Source organism: Neovison vison, chromosome 12 (genome assembly GCF_020171115.1).
Source record: "Neovison vison isolate M4711 chromosome 12, ASM_NN_V1, whole genome shotgun sequence".
Taxonomy (NCBI): Eukaryota; Metazoa; Chordata; class Mammalia; order Carnivora; family Mustelidae; genus Neogale; species Neogale vison.
In genome coordinates this window covers 55,847,019-55,864,752 of record NC_058102.1, presented here as the reverse complement: position 1 = coordinate 55,864,752, position 17,734 = coordinate 55,847,019, and the positions used below count along the sequence as shown (strand labels likewise).

Genomic DNA, 17,734 nt, shown 5'->3' with positions numbered 1-17,734 from the left:
TTTTAAATATAATTATTCCAATTATATTATTTAAAAGTATAGCACTTGGGGCCTGTGGGTGTCTCAATCGGTTAAGCATCTGACTCTTAATTTCCCCTCAGGTCATGGTGCTCAGGGTCATGAGGTTGAGCACCCCCATTGAGATCTGCACTGGAGATGGAGCCTGTTTAAGAGTTCTCTTCCTCTCTCTTTGGGTTTCCCCCCAACCCCCTGCCCCTTGCATGCTTTCTTCCCCCCCAAAAAATAGTTCTTTCTAAAGCTTTTAAATTTAGCTGACAGATCTTATTTTTAAAATCAAAGTATAGTTGACATGAAGTATAATAGTTTTAAGTGTATAGCATAGTGAATCAACAATTATATACATTATAAAATGCTCACTGTGATGAGTGTAGTTACCATCTGTTGATATACAAGGTTATTACAGTATTATTGATTGTATTCCTTATGCTGTAGTTTTCATCCCTATGACTTATTTATTAACTAAGTTTTTAATTCTTAATCCCCTTCATCTATTTTGTTCATATACCCTCCTTAAAACCACTTCACTTTTGACACCAGTTGCACATGGGGGGTCCACAGGACTAACTTTAGGATCAGTCATTCACTAGGACTCTCAGAATTCACTGAAGGTTGTTATATGTTAGTTATGGTTTATATCAATACAAATAGAAATATCATAGAAATCAACCAGGGAAAGAGGTGCACAAGACGGGGTCCACAAGAGTTCCAAATGGGAGATTCCAGTGGAGTTAGTTGTGTGGACTGTTTACTTCTCCTGCAATGTGTGAGAACATGCAGAATAATGCAAACCAGGTCATTACTTCCTGTTTGGCTGACTTTAGTCTCTAGCCCCTCTAGAGATTCGAGCTAATCACACTGTTCACCTAGATTATCTGAGGTGGCTTATGGCCTCAGAGAAACAAAAAGACTATCTTTAGACAGAGAGTCTAAAAGACTCTTATCAGGAAGACAGTCCAAGGGTTTGGAAATTACCTTTGCCCTGGCTGAGGGCAAAGAGCAGACCTCTCTTAGGGCAGGGTTAATCATTTATTGCATATCTGTGTTTAGAAGTATATTGGTTAATTTCCAAATTTTTAGGATTTTGTAGATAACTTTCTCTTATAGGGAGACTAGTCTAATTGTCTTGTGGCCAGAGAACATACTATATTTCAGTTCTTTGTTACATGGCCCATATTCTTGTGAATATTCTGTATATTTGAGAAGATTCTTTATTCTCCTATTTTGGGGTGTTTCCTTTTCCTGTCCAGTGCGTAGTTTTTGTCTTAGGATTAGAATTATTTGGTTTTAGAGAATTTTAGGGTTTACCAGTAGATATGTGGGCTCTGTCCTCCCTTTTGCTCCTACCTAGGAAAGATAAATTTACTCTTTTGATTTTATTAATAGTTGTAGCTTGTTCAGGTTTCTAAAAACTTGTCTTGATATAGTTTTGTAAGCGCATGTTTTTCCTGTGCTTTTCTCTGTGGTGCTTGCTTTCTTTTCTTTTTTTCTAATACTTTGGGGATTTCTTCTCCCCTTATTTTTCTTGTACTTTCTTTGGATTAGCTCTTTACTTTAAATCCGTTTAGCTTTTAGTAATTTAAACGTCTTTGGTACTGTTTTTACCTGTTTTGTGTTCTTTTGCAAACTAAATCTTTGTGAAATGAACCTATTTAAAATACATTTTTCTGATGTTTAAAAAAAAAAGTTTTAAATAACTGCTTCTGTTTTGTTTTTTCAGTGGTTACCTTAAATTTTTTTCTTTGACTTGTTTTACTCCATGGTGAAATTAGGAGTAACTTATTCTTACTTTTTGGCTCTAGATAGTATCCAGGTAGCTCTAAAATTAGCACTATTATCAGAAGACTGGAGATCTTCTAGATCATATTTCACCCTGATGCTTGGAGTCTCAGAAAGAAAAGGAGTCAGTAATTTTGTCAAAGAGTTTTGATGTCTCCCCTACCTCCACAAAGAGTGAGTTGGCTTTGGGGTGTGTCCGTCTGCCATGTGTGTCTGATTAAGGTTGCAAACTTTTCTCTGCTTGATCTATGTGGACTTGAAAAAGAGAGTAATTTGCGATAACTTTTATTTTCAGGAGTGTTTAAATGCTTAGAAGTATACCAGTTGTCCCTGGTGAAATCTCAGAATTATTAATTGCTTTTGAGTGATGAGGTTTTGTTAAAGTCATGATGGCTTCTTAAATATTGATCTCCTTCTTGACTGGACCTACCTGAAGAACAAAACAAAAAAAACTGTAATTACCTTAAAAAACGTTAGTTCTGTGGTCTTTTTCACACTTCAGTTAGCATAGCTAAGGGTAGATGTGAGTCACACAGTGTCAAAGTTAAAGATTGTCAAAGTGACTATTTGTAGTGTATATATTTTTATGAAAATCATAGGTAACTAACATGCTTCTTTTTTTTTTCCCCCATTTTGGCAGCATGTTCCAAATTAAAAATAAGAGCTTTTAAGGGATATTTATTATATTCGTTTGTTCATATCCTATAAGTAAAATGAGACTCTGGTGTGTGTAAGACCATCAATGAACAAGCATACTTAAAACTCCATTGAGGATTGCCACTAAATATTTTTGTATGTAAAGAATTGAAATCTAAAAGTTTGAAAATTTGTAATAGAGATTTGAAAATCTACTTTCATCTTTATATATTTTGGGGTATTTATACTTAGTACAATTTTAGCAGTAATTGTGAAGTTTAAAAAATCCCATTTCTCAAGTTATAAAACTTTTGAGGGAAATACGGAAGACTGTTGTGTGGGAAATAATTTATTTGATGCTTTGCTTCCTTATATAATCTTCCACAGTTTTAAGAGCTACTTATTAACTAATATTTAGGGCCAACTGGTTAGTGAGTTAAATGTATTAATGCTACTATGAAAGAACAAAGTGCTATGGATAAACAGATGCTTCAAGAAATCAGATTCCTCTTCACTGGTTCTAAACCCTAAGTGAATTAGAATTCCTTGAAGAGCTTTTATTTTTTTAATTTTTAAAAAATATTTATTTGTTTGTTTATTTTGTTGTTCACCTGTTAAAATGATGCTCAAGGCCTGAGCAGAGTGGGGAAGTGCCCTGGAATTGGATAGGCAGGCAAGGCGGGTGGTTCACAGGCCCACACCTGACCCCAGGAGAGGATGCCAGGTGGTAGGGGCTGGCCCAGGCACATCAAGGGGAATACCAGAAGGGTGGCCCAGGCAGGCAGACCTGTAAGGCCAGCCCTTGAGAAGGTATCTAAGCCAGGTGGTGAGTGTCCAGGCCAGAGCCTAGCCCAGGAAGGCAGGGTTGGGGCTGGTTGGTGGCTCCCAAAGCCTAGGGACTGGTGCCTCTAGGGCCCTCCCCCAGCTGCTGCTGGAACACAAGGCATGTCTGCCAGCTGGACTCAAGCAGCTCCTGGAGGCAGGCATGGAGGTGGTGGTTCTTCTCTGTGAAGGTGGTCCAGGTAGGAGTCCATCTGCTCCAACATGAAGTGGATGGCAGCATGTTCTGCTTTCCCAAAACTATTGTCGCCTTTTGCACCTTCCTCCACCAGCATGCCCAGGTCCCCACTGGGGCCCGACACCGTGGGCTTGGATGCCATGAGGGCTGCGCTGTGATGGAATATGCTGACAACTGGTGCCAGTTGGAAGGTCGAGGAGTTCTTAGGCAATATTGATTTGTGGGTCCCAACCCAGACCAAATTAATTAGAATCTCTGATGGAAGAGCCCAAGTTACTGATATTTTAAGAGTTTCTGAAGTCATTTCCAAATGCTGCCAGGTTTGAAAATTGGCATCATCATTATCATCACTAGTATTACTGTTATTAGTGTATTTGTGTTTGGAGTGGAGAGCACAGCCTAAGAAACATTGTGGTCGAGAAAACTTGTATTAGTCTATTCAGGCTTCTATAACAAAGTACCATTACCAGTGGCTTATAAAGAGCAGAAATTTATTTCTTACAGTTCTGAAGGTTGGAAAACCCAAGATCAAGGTACTGACAGTTTTGGTGTCTGGTGAGGGCTGGCTTCCTACATGGCTGTTTTTCACTGAAATCCCACAAGGTAGAAAGGGGCAAGGGAGCTTTCTTGGGCCTTTTTAATAAGGGCAATAATCCCATTCATGTGGGCTCCACCCTTAAGAGCTAATCACCCCAGAATCCCTACCTCCTATAATACCATCACATTGGGAGATTTCAACATAAGGGTTTTGGGGGTGAGAGACTTTCAGACCATAGCATAATTGTTAATTATAGTTACAATTCTAGCTTCTGAATATTCAAGAACTGGTTATGTCATGGTCATTATGAATTGATGGTTACTGGGTTTTGAAGTTATGAAAGTGAGTAATGAGTAAATCAGACAGGTTAGTTGAGTTTTCATTGTTTTTGGTGGCATAAATGCCAAATTTTAATGTGAATTTGGCTTTTCTGTCATAGATTATTCCCCTTTACATCAGTTTTCATCATGATAATGTTTTAGATAAGTGTACAGATGGAAGTTTCAGGATGTAATTTGCCTGATAGTTCTCTGCCAGTTATTCTCATGAATGTTGACATTGGCCCTTATGAGAGGAGTCCTAGTAGATTGAGGGAAGAGCTGTGAAACTTTTGAAACATGTCATTTGTAAGATGTTGATATGGGGAGACTTCTAACATCAGAGGCTTTATTGGTAGAAGTGTTGAAGTGACCATCTAAACTTTAAGGTGATGCTTTTGGATGGTGTTGGATCTAAAAATGCATGTGAGTATTCATAGTTTTAAGTAATAGAAATCCCCGTGGTTTAAACAGAAAAGGTATTTTTAAAGACATTATTGGGTTACTCATAAAATTTCCTAAGTTGTAGAAGAACCAGGCTTGGAGTATGTAGCCAGGTACAATGCTAATAAAAGTCATATCACAGACCTGGTTCAGTGATGGCACCACTGTTAGGTGGCATATTTACCACTGTTCGTACTCTCACTGATGTGAGGCAGCAGATACTCCTAAAGGTGCTGGTAGTGCTTCCTTGCAAAACTGGGTTAAAGAAGGATGGATTAATTCAAACTGGATTTAATTAGCTTTTGCTTTTGCCCCCAACCTCACCAGCATGGATTGCTTGTGGGCCTTGCTGCTGCTGCTTTACTGATGCTTCCTTCTCTTCCGCCTCCTTTTTCTCTTTTTCTTGGTTTGTCTGATAGGCAAAACCCAAACTTTTGCCTGATTCAGCAGGAACAATGCCAAAGAAATTTGTCACTATGGATATTATAGCAGCTTTCTTATGAGGACTAATGGGGGTAGAAATCAGTTTCATTATCAGGAGTAAAGATGGTTTCTCAGAGAATGACATGTATCTAAAGAATATAGGCCCCTATAAAAGTAGTAAGATGAGCTTGAGAGGTGAACTGAGGAAATACTCAAGGGTAAGGGCAAGATTCTCCTCAAAAACTAATTTCTAGATTCCTGTAGTGTATCAGACAGTAATTAAAGGCATGACCGAAATAATTTTATCTTGAAAAAAGAAGTTCTCTCCACCAGGCCATTAAAAAAAAAGGTGGAGCTATCTATGTAGAGCTTCTAGCTTTGGGTAATGGGATAATCTAGCATATCCTCTGAAGTGACCCAGTAGCAAAACATGAATAGCATAATTATATTAGTATGCTGTCTACTAAATAGACTAATTTATCTATCTAAAAATAGATTTATTAGGTATAAACCAGTTTTAAATTTAGGGAAATATTGTTCCAGTAAAGCTTTACAGATATTGCTATAGAAATCTGTACAGTGGGGGAACAAAGGAAAGAGTATTCAGTTTTATTTGGGGGGCTATTTCAGATTGGCATTTCCTAGCCGAGTGAGCAGTTTTTTTCCAGGGAGACAGTGTATGAATATGGGTAATAGCTTTTAGTCAATAGGAACACTATGTGCCAGACTCTCATGCCATTGCACATTCAAGGAATAGCAAATAGCTTCTAACTGGAGCATAGTAGAAGAGTAATGATATTCATTAAAATAGGATTGTGCCTTTATTTTTTAAGGACATGCTCTCTATAATAATACACACATACAGAATGGCAGGTGTTGCAGACACATTAAGCATTTGAATGCTGACTGTACATACACTTGCCATTATGTGAGGTTTTTTTAGGATAAGGGATAACAATAAAACAAGGATAAATAAAACAATAAATAATAACAACAATAAATAAAACAAGGACCTGGAATAAAGAGGGGTAGGATTGTGTAAACAGTCCTAATATTGTATTATTTGAAATATACAGAGGAGAGTATGCTTGAAGGAGTCGTGAAATGCTTCACCAAAATTTGGTGACGTTTGAACTCTTCTGAAGAATCAGGATATTTATGAGAGTGTATAGAAGGAGGAGAGAGGCCTTCCAGACAGTTAATACATCATCATTATTATATTTAGAGGAGCTGAAAATGCATCACTTATAATTTCTTCAGAAAGAGGATTGTAGATAACAGCAATTGGGGAAAATGCATAATTGGGGGATATTGGGGGTTCCAGAACATGGCAATAAAGTGGATATCACAATGAAGTGAGTCAGGTGAACTTGCTGGTTTCCCAATACATATGAAGTTATATTTACATTGTCCTGTAGTCTGTTAAGTGTGCAGTAGCATTATGTCTAAACAAACTGTGTATATACCTTAATTACAAAATACTTTGAGAAAAAAAATACTTTATTACTAAAAAATGCTAATCATCACTTGAACTTTGAGCCAGTCATAATCACTGGTCACACATCACCATAACAAATATAATAATGGTGGGAAGTTGAAATATTGGGAGAATTACTAAAATGTGACATAGAGACATGAAGTGAGCAGATGCTGTTGGAAGAAGATTCCAGTAGACTTCCTTTTTTGCAGTGTTGTCACAAGCCTTCATTTTGTAAAAAGCACGGTATCCACAGAATATAGTCTAACAAGGTATGCCTGTACTATAGCTAGCATTTTTTTTATAATAGTAAGGAATTAAATTGATTTAGTATATTATTTATTCCCAGGTTTATAAACTTTTTCTTCTAGTAGTATACCAAATGTTATTTCTGAATTAACTACATTCTTTGTATTATGTCCACTAGGTTTTAAAAATTAGTCGCCTAGACTGGGCATTTAAGGATCATTCTTAGCAATCTAATTTTCTCTGTGAAAACCAGTTTATACATGTAGAATTCCATTCTGATGGATATTGTCACAGCAAAGCCATCTCCATATTCTTTCTTGTCCCTTAATAGTAGAATGTTTTTCATCTGATTACTATACATTTTCCTTAAAAACAAATCCTCTAAAATGAATATTTTCACTATCTTATTAATCATCTCTTATTTTTAAGATATAATACCAACACAAATAATTAAGTAGAGGGGAAGCATGGAATTATAACACTTCTTCACAGTTTTTTTTTCTTTGTAGTTCTATCAGGAAACATATCCTTGAAATCTCCAACCTCCTCTTCACTTAAAAGCCCAATTTACTAACCAAAGTTAAGATGGAACTGGCTCAGGGATCAGGAAGTGGATGGATATATGAATTTTGCATGGTACCTTTTCTTTTCATTCTCATTAGAGTCAGAATTTTTTTTTCCACTGGTTATAAAATTTTACCATAATTTGTCCCCATTATGTTCCCAATGACCCTTACACTTTGGGGCTGGTTTGGTTTCATATGCAGTTTTTTATTGAAGTTTCTTTTGCCTTGTTACTATAGTCCAACTTTGACTATTAACATCCTTTTAATTTTATTTGCCTTTTCTATGCTACTTTACTTTAATTTTTATTCTAGCTTTTCTTTTACTATGTTGACTGGTTCTTTGGCTATATAAGGAAAAACAATGAGGTGAAGATGCTAATTTCATCCTTATCTGAAGTCATCATGTTGCCCCCTAAACTCTGTATTCCATATTTTGCTGAATGACACCAATATGGACTCATTCACATTTGCCAACTCTTGAGAGCCATCCTACTCTCTCTTGTTTATCTTTCTTCTCCCACATTGATCCATCTTTCAGCTTCTGTCTTCATTAGTTCTCATTTGGAATAGTTCTGTAATTTCTTCCCCTACTAGCCAGTCACTTGGTGTTATCACCAGTGATTAAAGGATAATCTTACGACTTGACTTTTCTGCTTAGTCTTAAGTACCTTGTCACTACCTATAGGTTATACAGTTAAAACTTCTTTGTACAGCAGAATAGGTCCCTTCAGTGGGACTCCTTTTTTTCTTTTTTTTGGCCAGGTGTCCCCCACTGTAAATATACTATATGCTGCAGCTCTGCTGATCTTCTTGCTGGTTCTTGAACATGTCATGACTTCTGATGTCTTTTTCAAATGCTGTGTCTTCTTCTGGGAATGCTGTTTCTCATTTTGGCAACTACGTAAATAAAAGTATTGTTCTTCTGGTAAGCTTTTATTGAAAACTCTTAACATTAACTAGCTTGATTGAGTATCAATTCCTTGTACTCTTATAGCACCCTGTTCATACAACTCATTCCACATTTATCACTCCTTGCCTAGATGCAATTTTCATATGGGCAGTTGTTTTGCCTTGCTTATTTTTGTATTATATCAAGGGTGATGCAAGGCTCCTAACAGGTATTTAGTACATTTTTAAAAATTGAGTAATATCTTGGCAGTTTATAAAACACTTCTGTGTTTTTCTATTTCCTGTGCCTCGTTCCCTTTCTATATTAAATTTATAATGAGTTTTTACTTTAAATGTTAATCAAATAACATGGAAATTTTAGTATTGATGAAATTTATTATTTTGCATTTTAAATATTTGGATAAATGAAAATACAAGATTCACTTAAAAATTCTAAACTTTTATCATTCTTGATAGATGTCTCCATTTCTCTTTTTGTATTTGAAGTCTTTATCCTTGAAGTACTATGACCTGATACATTTTTTACTGTTAAATAATGTGAGAGTTATCTATTAGCTTTGAAGAAGCAGCAGCGTGTAAATAATTTTATTACTGAAATTCTTATTGAGCTAATTCATTTGTTAGCTTTTTATTTCACCATAAACTAGATACCAAATTCTTACTTGTAAGTTTAATGCTTACTTAGGTTAATGACAGTTGTGAGACCTACCTAAATTTTATTATACAGAATAGACAACACGACTTACTGCTGTATCCATCTGGATAGTGTGCAAATTGCTTATGTTCAGTCCATATGAGTTCTTCATAATTTATATACAAAATGTGGTAAGTACAGTGAAACCTCCTCCAGGAGCACCTAGGAGGGAGGAATGCTGGGTAAGCTAGGATATGCTTCTATAGAGAAGAAGGTACTTTTGAATTAGCTTTTAAAAAATCATCTCTTGTTTCTTATATGTGTTCTAGGCAACTTTATTGAGATATAATTTATATGCAGAAATATGCATATTTTTATATTTATAAAAGTTTTGATGTTTTGATAAATGTATATGTCTACCATTACTCCCCCCAAATTTTCCATCACCTCATTCCAGAAAGCTGTCCTGGTCCCTTTAAGTCAACCTCTCTTTCCACTCTAGTAACTACCGATCTTATTTCTATCATGATAGATAAGTTCTGCTGTATCTAGAACTTCATATAAGCGTCATGAAGTAGGTACTCTTGAGTCTAGTTTCTTTTGTTTTGCCTAATTTTAAAAATCCATTCTTGTTGAATGTAAGAATAGTTACTTTGTTTGTATTGCTAAGTAGTATTCCACTGGATAAATATACCAGAGTTTATATATCATCCTGTTAATGGATATTTATGTTGTTTCTTGTTTTTAGCTGTTATGAGTAAAGTTTCTGTGAATTTGCATATACAGTTGTTGAGTGGATATGTTTTTATTTTTCTTGGATAAATACCTAAACATGAAATTGCTGATTCTCAGAGTTTATAAGTTTATAAGAAACTGCCAAACTGTTTTCCAAACTGATTATACTAGTGGTGTATGACAGTTTCAGTTGCTCACTTGTCACCAACACTTAGTATTGTTAGTCTTTTAAATGTCAGCCATTCTAGTGCATGTGGAGTTGGTATGTTACTATGGTTTATTTATTTTTTATTTTTGTTACTGTAGTTTTAATTTGCATATCCTTGATGATTGTTGAAATTGAGCATCTTTTTATGTGCCACTTGTCTACTCATGTGTCTTCTTTTGTGGAGTATTTAGTAAAGTCTTGTGTCCATTAAATAAATTTCAAGTGAAATTTGCCTACATTACATTTACACTTTTTGGGCTAGTATTGCTTGGGATAATAGCCCTCTCTGATTGTTTGCTGTGGAGAGCACTCTTATTTTTGATAACATTCCTGGGCATAGATTTTTCCATTACTTCAAATAAAGTCAGCATTCTCTTGCAGGGCCAGGTAGCAAGGTTTGTTGTGTCTGCTCAGGGTAGAACTTTTGTGCCATAAACCTAGCAGCGTGGATGGTGGTGCAAGTAACTTGTCACATTGACAACTTGAATTGCTTAGTAGATTTTCTTGAATAAATGCTTCTCATTTTGTTGTTTATCCTTTGATCAATTTTCAGAGACTAATTATTTTTTACTATCTTTTCTTAGTTTTTCTTTGGTTTTAGAGGAGAGCCTCTGTGTATTATTTTTAGTTTTCCTCTAGTCTTTTTCTCCACTGTAGCCAATCTCTTCCTCCTTAGCAGTCCTACTCCCCAAACCTCACAAAGCTAGTCATTTCACCTCCAGTCTTCAAAGTCTTGAAGTGTCTTTATGTTACTCTCAGAATAAAAACCAAAAATTTTAATATGGTCTAATATTGTCTGGCTTGTTTTTTTATATAGTTTTACCTTGCATAAATCTAATCATTCCCCTGCTCCTCATTCTGGATGATATCCAGTCGTTATCCTCATTTTAGGGAATACTTTGCCTTCTATTCCTTATAACTTAAAGCTCTGACCTGTGATAAGAATTGTCTTTGGAATCTGGGGGATGTAGGTTTGAATTTCTGTTCCCCATTTATTAGCTCTCTGACTTTGAGCAATATACTAACTTCTGAATTGTTTCATCTGAAATATGGTGATGGACAAATAATATTTCATAACACTGCTTAAGTGAGATAAAGTATATAAAACCATTAGCACAATGCCTTGTGTCTAGGAAGTATGTTATTCCCTACTTCATACTCTCTTCCCATAATTTCATTGAGTAAGCAGTTTATATGAAATATCTATTGGTACAAGTGGAATCATCTTAATTTACTATTTCACCAATTTTTTGAGTAAAATTTATACCTGAATTTCAGTTGTGCCTGAACACATTTATTGAGTACATAATATCTAGTTCATAGCACCCTCATTACCTTTAAAAATATGTCTTTGGGGGAGCCTGGTTGGCTCAATTGGTTAAGCATCCAGCTCTTGATCTCAGCTCAGGTCTTCATCTCACAGTTGTGAGTTTGAGCCCTGCATTAGGATCCACACTGGGCATGGAGCCTACTCCATGAAATACAGTATACTAAGAGTTTTACCTTTAACAAAGAAAATTTTGTTTTTACCTCTGGAATGAGACTATTAATAGGAGACTTCCTTTTTTTTTTTTAATTTTGAAAAAATTTTAAACTTGTAGAATAGAAGCAAAAATGGTACAATGAAATCCTATATACCCTAACCTCATACCCTAACCTCAGTACAATGATCATATTTAGGAAATTAACATCAGTACATAGCTGTTATACAATTTGACAATCCTTCAGATTTTGCGAGGTTTCCCAATAATGTCTTCATAGCGCTTCCCTCAACTGATCAGTCCAGAATTATGCACTTTATAGTTGCCATGTCTCTTTATTGCCCTCTGATCTACATTGTTTCTCAGCCATCCTTTGACTTTCGTAACATTGATATTTTCAAAGGCCAGTTGTTTTCTAGAATGTGCCTCAATTTAGTTTTCTCCCTTTCCTCATAATTTTGGTCAGGTTTTAGATTTTTTTTTTTTTTTTGCAAGAATACTATGCAAGAGAATATTCATGAAATATGGTTTGTCCTTTGCAAGAATGTCACATACATGACACCAGCATGTTCCCTCTTTCATTGATCATGTTAACTTAGATGATGGGCTTAAGGTAGTGTTCAGCACATTTATTTTCTCTAAAGTTACCATTTCCCCCTTTGTCCTTAATAAATAATCTGTGGGGAGATACACGGAGACAGTGTAAATACCCTTTTTCCTCAGTGAACTCTGATCACATAGTTTTTTGCATGCTGATGATGCTGGCCTAAATCAGTTCTTACCAGGGTGGTGACAAAAAGGTAGATTATTAAAATTTTGATAATTTCTAAGGGTTTCAGTAGTAGTGTTTCTGAGAAAGCTTTCTTTGTCTAATAGTGATAATTACAAAATACTGGGCTGTTAACCTGCTTATATCATGGGTTTATTTGTTTATATGGTTTTTAGGTTCATGTACTGGACAGACTGGGGAGAAGTACCAAAGATAGAACGTGCTGGAATGGATGGTTCAAGTCGCTTCATTATAATAAACACTGAAATTTACTGGCCAAATGGACTGACTTTGGATTATGAGGAACAGAAGCTTTATTGGGCAGATGCAAAACTAAATTTCATCCACAAATCAAATCTGGATGGAACAAATCGGTAAGATGGCCTCATAAATTTAATTTTAAATTTTAGGTAAACATCATGGTGTTTTAATATCATAATCAGATTATAAAGGCTAACTTTATTAAGAACTTAATGTGTTTTTGGCTGAATGTTAAAGAGGAGAAGAGTAGAGTTTTAGTTTGCTCTCAAAAAGAGGTAACTACATTTTTTTCTGTCTTGGTAGGATTTAGAATTTATAGACTGTATTTTCTTTTTCTTTACTCTGAGCTAATTTAGTTCTTTAGTGATTCTTAAACAGGGATAATATTTCTCTCCCAGAGTGTGGGAAATTTTGGTTAACGAGGAGTGGGAGTGTTGCTGGCATTTTACTTTTAGTTTATGGGGCGTCAGAGATGGTAAACATCCTGTGGTGTGCTGGACACCCAGAACAACAGTCATCCTGCTTAGAATTATCCATAGAGCCCCTAGGTGCTGCTCAATATGATTTCTGTTGCAACTACTTACCTCTGCTGTTGTGGTGTGAAAGCAGCTGTAGATAATACATCTATGCCCATTCCCTTATGTATTTAGTAAGACTTACTTACAAAACATATGATAAGTCAGTGGGCTGTGGTTTGCTGACCCCAGGACTAGGAAGAAATCTGAATGCATGCTGCACACTAATATTCAAGGAAGACAAAGTTATAATACATAAACATGGAATTTCTAGTCAGATCATGTTCAGAATTTTAAGGATACTATCTATGTTCTTATTTTGGTTTCTAGTAGTCTCATTCTTAAGGTCTTAACAGAAACAGAGAGTCTTAGGAGTAGGTGGAGGCATTTTTTCCAAGTGTGAACATTTGTGAGTTATCTGAATTACGAATCAGGAAACATTTAGAAGTATTGAAAATCATGAAAGAATTTAAAGAATTTATTAAAATAAAGTTTTTGTAATTATGGAATTGAAGTTTTTTTGTTTTTGTTTTTGCCTCGTTTTAAAAGAATGGAAAGGGATGCCTGCTTGGCTTCATCACTAAGCGGCTGCCTGCGGCTCAGGTCATGATCCCAGGGTCCTGGGATGGACCCTTGCATTGGGCTCCCTGTTTGGTGGGAAGCCTGCTTCTTCTCCCATTCCCCCTGCTTGTGTTTCCTTTCTCGCTGTCTCCCTGTCAAATAAATAAAATCTTCAAAAAAAAAAAAAAAAAAGAATGAAAAGACATACAAGATGGTTTAAAAATAAATAGAAATAAGACGAGAATAAGTATATGATGAATATAAAAACACAATTTCTTTGTTTGAACTTCAAATTTGGCTTTAAGAGGGATGGTAGGAAGTAAATCTGGCCATATCATTGTTTTTTTGACTTCCTCAAAATACACAAAAACTAATGAATAGCAAATCCAGAAACATACCATGAAACTAACCTCAGGCATCCAGATGAAAAAGCAGGTGTAAGAGCAAACCACTAAGAGCTACAGCACCTCCATAGTGTTACTGTTTGTACAAGAGTAAGCAGAGAGAATTGAGTGGGGTGTTTCACAGATCTTAAAAGCAGGAGACCTCCAAAATAGCCGCAACTATTTACTAGATAATGTGATGGACTATATTAAGAGCAGCAGCTGAAATGAGGTGGGGAGGGTTGCCCACTCCAGTATCAGCCAAGTACAATGTGTTCATGGTAAAGACAGGATAGAGCAATTTGGCTTCAAAGAATTCTTGAAATGGAGCTGCTAAAGATCTCTACCAGCACAGGGTACTGCACTGAATGGAAACAAAATTGAATACAATAGTAGCATAAAAATTGAACAAAACAGGGAAAATTAGAGGATCAAAAAAGGAAGGAAAGAGAAAGTTCAGATAAGGATAGGCTGAGAAAGAGCTGGGAGGTCTCAGAAAGGAAGCTACCATATTGTTTAACATTACATGAAAACAACAGAAGAGTGAATTCTGTAGAAAAACTGCCTTAAACACCATCTTCTAAAATTTCAGGAAAACTAATTATCCATAAACTTGAGACACACAGCAGTATCAAAGTTAAAAATCCCATTTAAGGTTATTATAAAGAACATCTTATATTTATAACAGTATTTTAAGCTAATAACAATTTTGAATGCATCTTAAGCTTTATAGTTTTTACTCTTCCTCCCACATTTAATGTTTCTGATGTCACAGTTCACATCTTTTTACCTTATTCATCCATTAACACATTATAGTTATTTTTACTATAATTTTTTAACCTTCATACTAGATTTGTAAGTGATTTGCTCAACAGTATTACAAAATTAGAGTATTCTGAACTTAACTATGTATTTACCTTTTTACCAGTAAGATTTATACTTTCATGTTTTCTTGTTAGTAATTAGCCTCTTTTGTTTCAGCTTGGGGAAGTCCCCTTAACCTTTCCTATAAGGCTGATGTAGTAGTGATTAACTCCTTCAGCTTTTCCTTGTCTCAGAAATTCTTCATTTTTCTTTCCATTCAGAGAGCTTGGCTAGGTAAAGTAGTCTAGGTTGGCAGTTGCCACCCTTCCACCTTGGCACTTTGAATATATTTTGCCAAAACCTTCTGGCCTCCAAAGTTTCTGCTGAAAAATATGCTGATGGTCTTATGGGGATTTCATTGTGTGAAACAAGTTCTATTTCTGCTGTTGCTCTTCTTGTTTTTTAACTTTTGATATTTCAATTATAATGTGTCTTGGTATGATTTTTTGGGGGGTGATTGATCTTAGTTGAAAGTTTATGCATTATATTTGGATGTCTGTTTCTTTCCCTAGGTTAGGGCAGTTTGGGGGCATTTTCTTTCAATAAACTTGTGGCACTTTTCACTTTATCCTATCTTTCTGGGACCCTTATCATGTGAGCGGTGGTCCACTTGATGGTCTCCTAAAGCCATCTTCATATTTATTCTTTTTTCTTTCTGCTTCTTTGGATGAGTTCTGTTGCCCAGTCTTTGGATTTGCTGATACTTTCTTCTACCTGATCTAGTCTGTTGAACTTCTCTATTGAGTTTTTCAATTCAGTTTGTATTCTTTTCCTCTCTGATTTTTTTTTTTTTTTTGGACTTTCCTGTATTTTCTCTGTCTTTGTTGAAATTCTCACCTTTTTCATGCATTGTTCTGCTCACCTTAGTGAGCATCTTTACGATTGTTATTTTGAACTCCATCAAGTAAATCATGTATCTTTGTTTCATTAAGGTCTGTTTCTGAGTTTTAACTTGCTCTTTTGTTTGGAACGTTTCTTCATTTTTCTTGACTCTCTGTGTTGGTTTCTACACATTAGATAAAAAAGGCTCCCTTCTCAGTCTGGATGGAATGGTATTCTGTAGAACATGAACCTTATCTTATCAACATCCTGGTCTGAGTTCTTGGTTGTTTCTCAAACTTTTGTGATTGCCCAAACTGCTTTCTTTATTCTTAGTGGCTCCCAGTAGTGGGACTCCCCAGTGTGCCATGATTTGCCAGGTGTTCCAAAGGGGAAAATCACAGCACCTAGATGTAGGTAGGTTGATTGGAAGCTGGATCCCCCACATAGTAGCTGGGAAAGTATATAGTTAGGGGTCTTCCAGAGACAGACTTGGAGATGGACATTTTTGTCTGCTCCCTGTGCCCTGGACCCAGGTATACAGCCACTGAAGAGGTTGCTATTTAACCCATATTTAAGAACTACTTCATTGCCTCAGTCCTGTGCGAAGTATGAATGCAGGCCCCATTGACTTTCAGAGATGGGTGATCCAGGGGCTCTTCCTTTGGGTGGCATTTATAAAAGCTAGGGACACCAGATGTGTGTATAAGCTGATTGTGTAGAGATACTTGAGATTTGGGACTTTCAGAGATGGGTAATCCAGGGGCTCTTCCTTTGGGTGGCATTTATAAAAGCTAGGGACACCAGATGTGTGTATAAGCTGATTGTGTAGAGATACTTGAGATTTGGATTGAGCTGGAGAGAAAAGGTGGAGGTGGTGTCTGCAGACTTCTCTGGTCTCCTGGGAGGATTGCTGTCAGCCACTGGATGTCTGCTAAATTAGAAGTCTGACCTTATATTTCCTATAGGGAAATATTGGGACATGGATCTTATTATTTACTCTTCACTGAACCCTGCTGCGGCCAGTGTCGTACGTAAACCTCCTGGTAAAAACCAAAAGCAAAACATCTGTATATATAGAAAAGATTAATAGGAATCTGAGCATACTACTATAGAAATTCAAATCACAAAGGAAGCGAAGAACAAAGGAACAAATGGAATACAAAATAGCCAGAAAGCAATGAAATAAATGACAATATTAGGTCTATACCTATCAGTAACTACATAGAAATGGACTAAATTCTTAAGTGAAAACATGTTGAGTGGCTGAATGGATAAAAACACAAGACCCACTATATTGTCTGCCTAAAAGAGACTTTAGTTTTAAGAGAACACACAGTCTGAAAGTGAATTTTCACAGTCTGAAACCAGAATACACATTTTTCTCAAGTGCATATGAAACATTCTCCATCATAGGTCATATGTTAGTCCACAGACAGGTCTTAATAAATTTAAGAAGGTCGAAATCATATCGGGCATTTTTTCTGACAACAGTGGTATGAAAGTAGAAATGAGTTACAAGAAGAAAAGTGGTATTACCTCATACCCATTAGAATGGCTGTTATGAAAAAGACAAGAAATAAGTGTTGGCAGGGAGATGGAGAAAAGGGAACTCTTGTACCCTGTTGGTAGGAATGTAAACTGGCACCGCCACTATAAAAACAGTATGGAGATTCCTTAAAAGAAAAAGAACTGCCATGTGATCTGGTAATGCCACTTCTGGGTATTTATCTGAAGAAAACAGAAACACTAACTTAAAAATACATATGCATCCCCATGTTCTTTGTAGCATTATTTATAATAGCCAAGGTATGGAAACAACAACTTAAGTGTCCTTTGATGGATAAATGGATGAAGAAAATGTTTGTGAATTCCAAAAATACTTTTATTCAGAAATAAGAAAGAATGAAATCTTACCATCTGGAATAACATTATGCTAAGTGAAAGAAGTAAGACGAAGATAAATACTGAACTCACTTATATGTAGAATTAAAAGAAAAGAAAAAACCCACAAAACCACCAAAGCTCATAGATACATAGAATAGATTGGTGGTTGCCAGAGGCAGGAGTAGGGCATGGTCAAAGGACGGATGGAAGGAGTCAGAAGAAAAAGGTACAAACTTTAATTAT

General features: G+C 35.9%; 1 protein-coding gene across 1 annotated transcript in view; it reads left to right on the top strand.

Moving 5' to 3' along the window:
- The window catches only part of LRP6 (LDL receptor related protein 6), a 179,493-nt gene that overhangs the window by 49,764 nt on the left and 111,995 nt on the right, over positions 1–17,734 (top strand). The window contains exon 3 of the mRNA XM_044227959.1: positions 12,378–12,575. Coding sequence (XP_044083894.1) covers positions 12,378–12,575 — 198 coding nt within the window. The remainder of the gene's footprint in view (positions 1–12,377; positions 12,576–17,734) is intronic.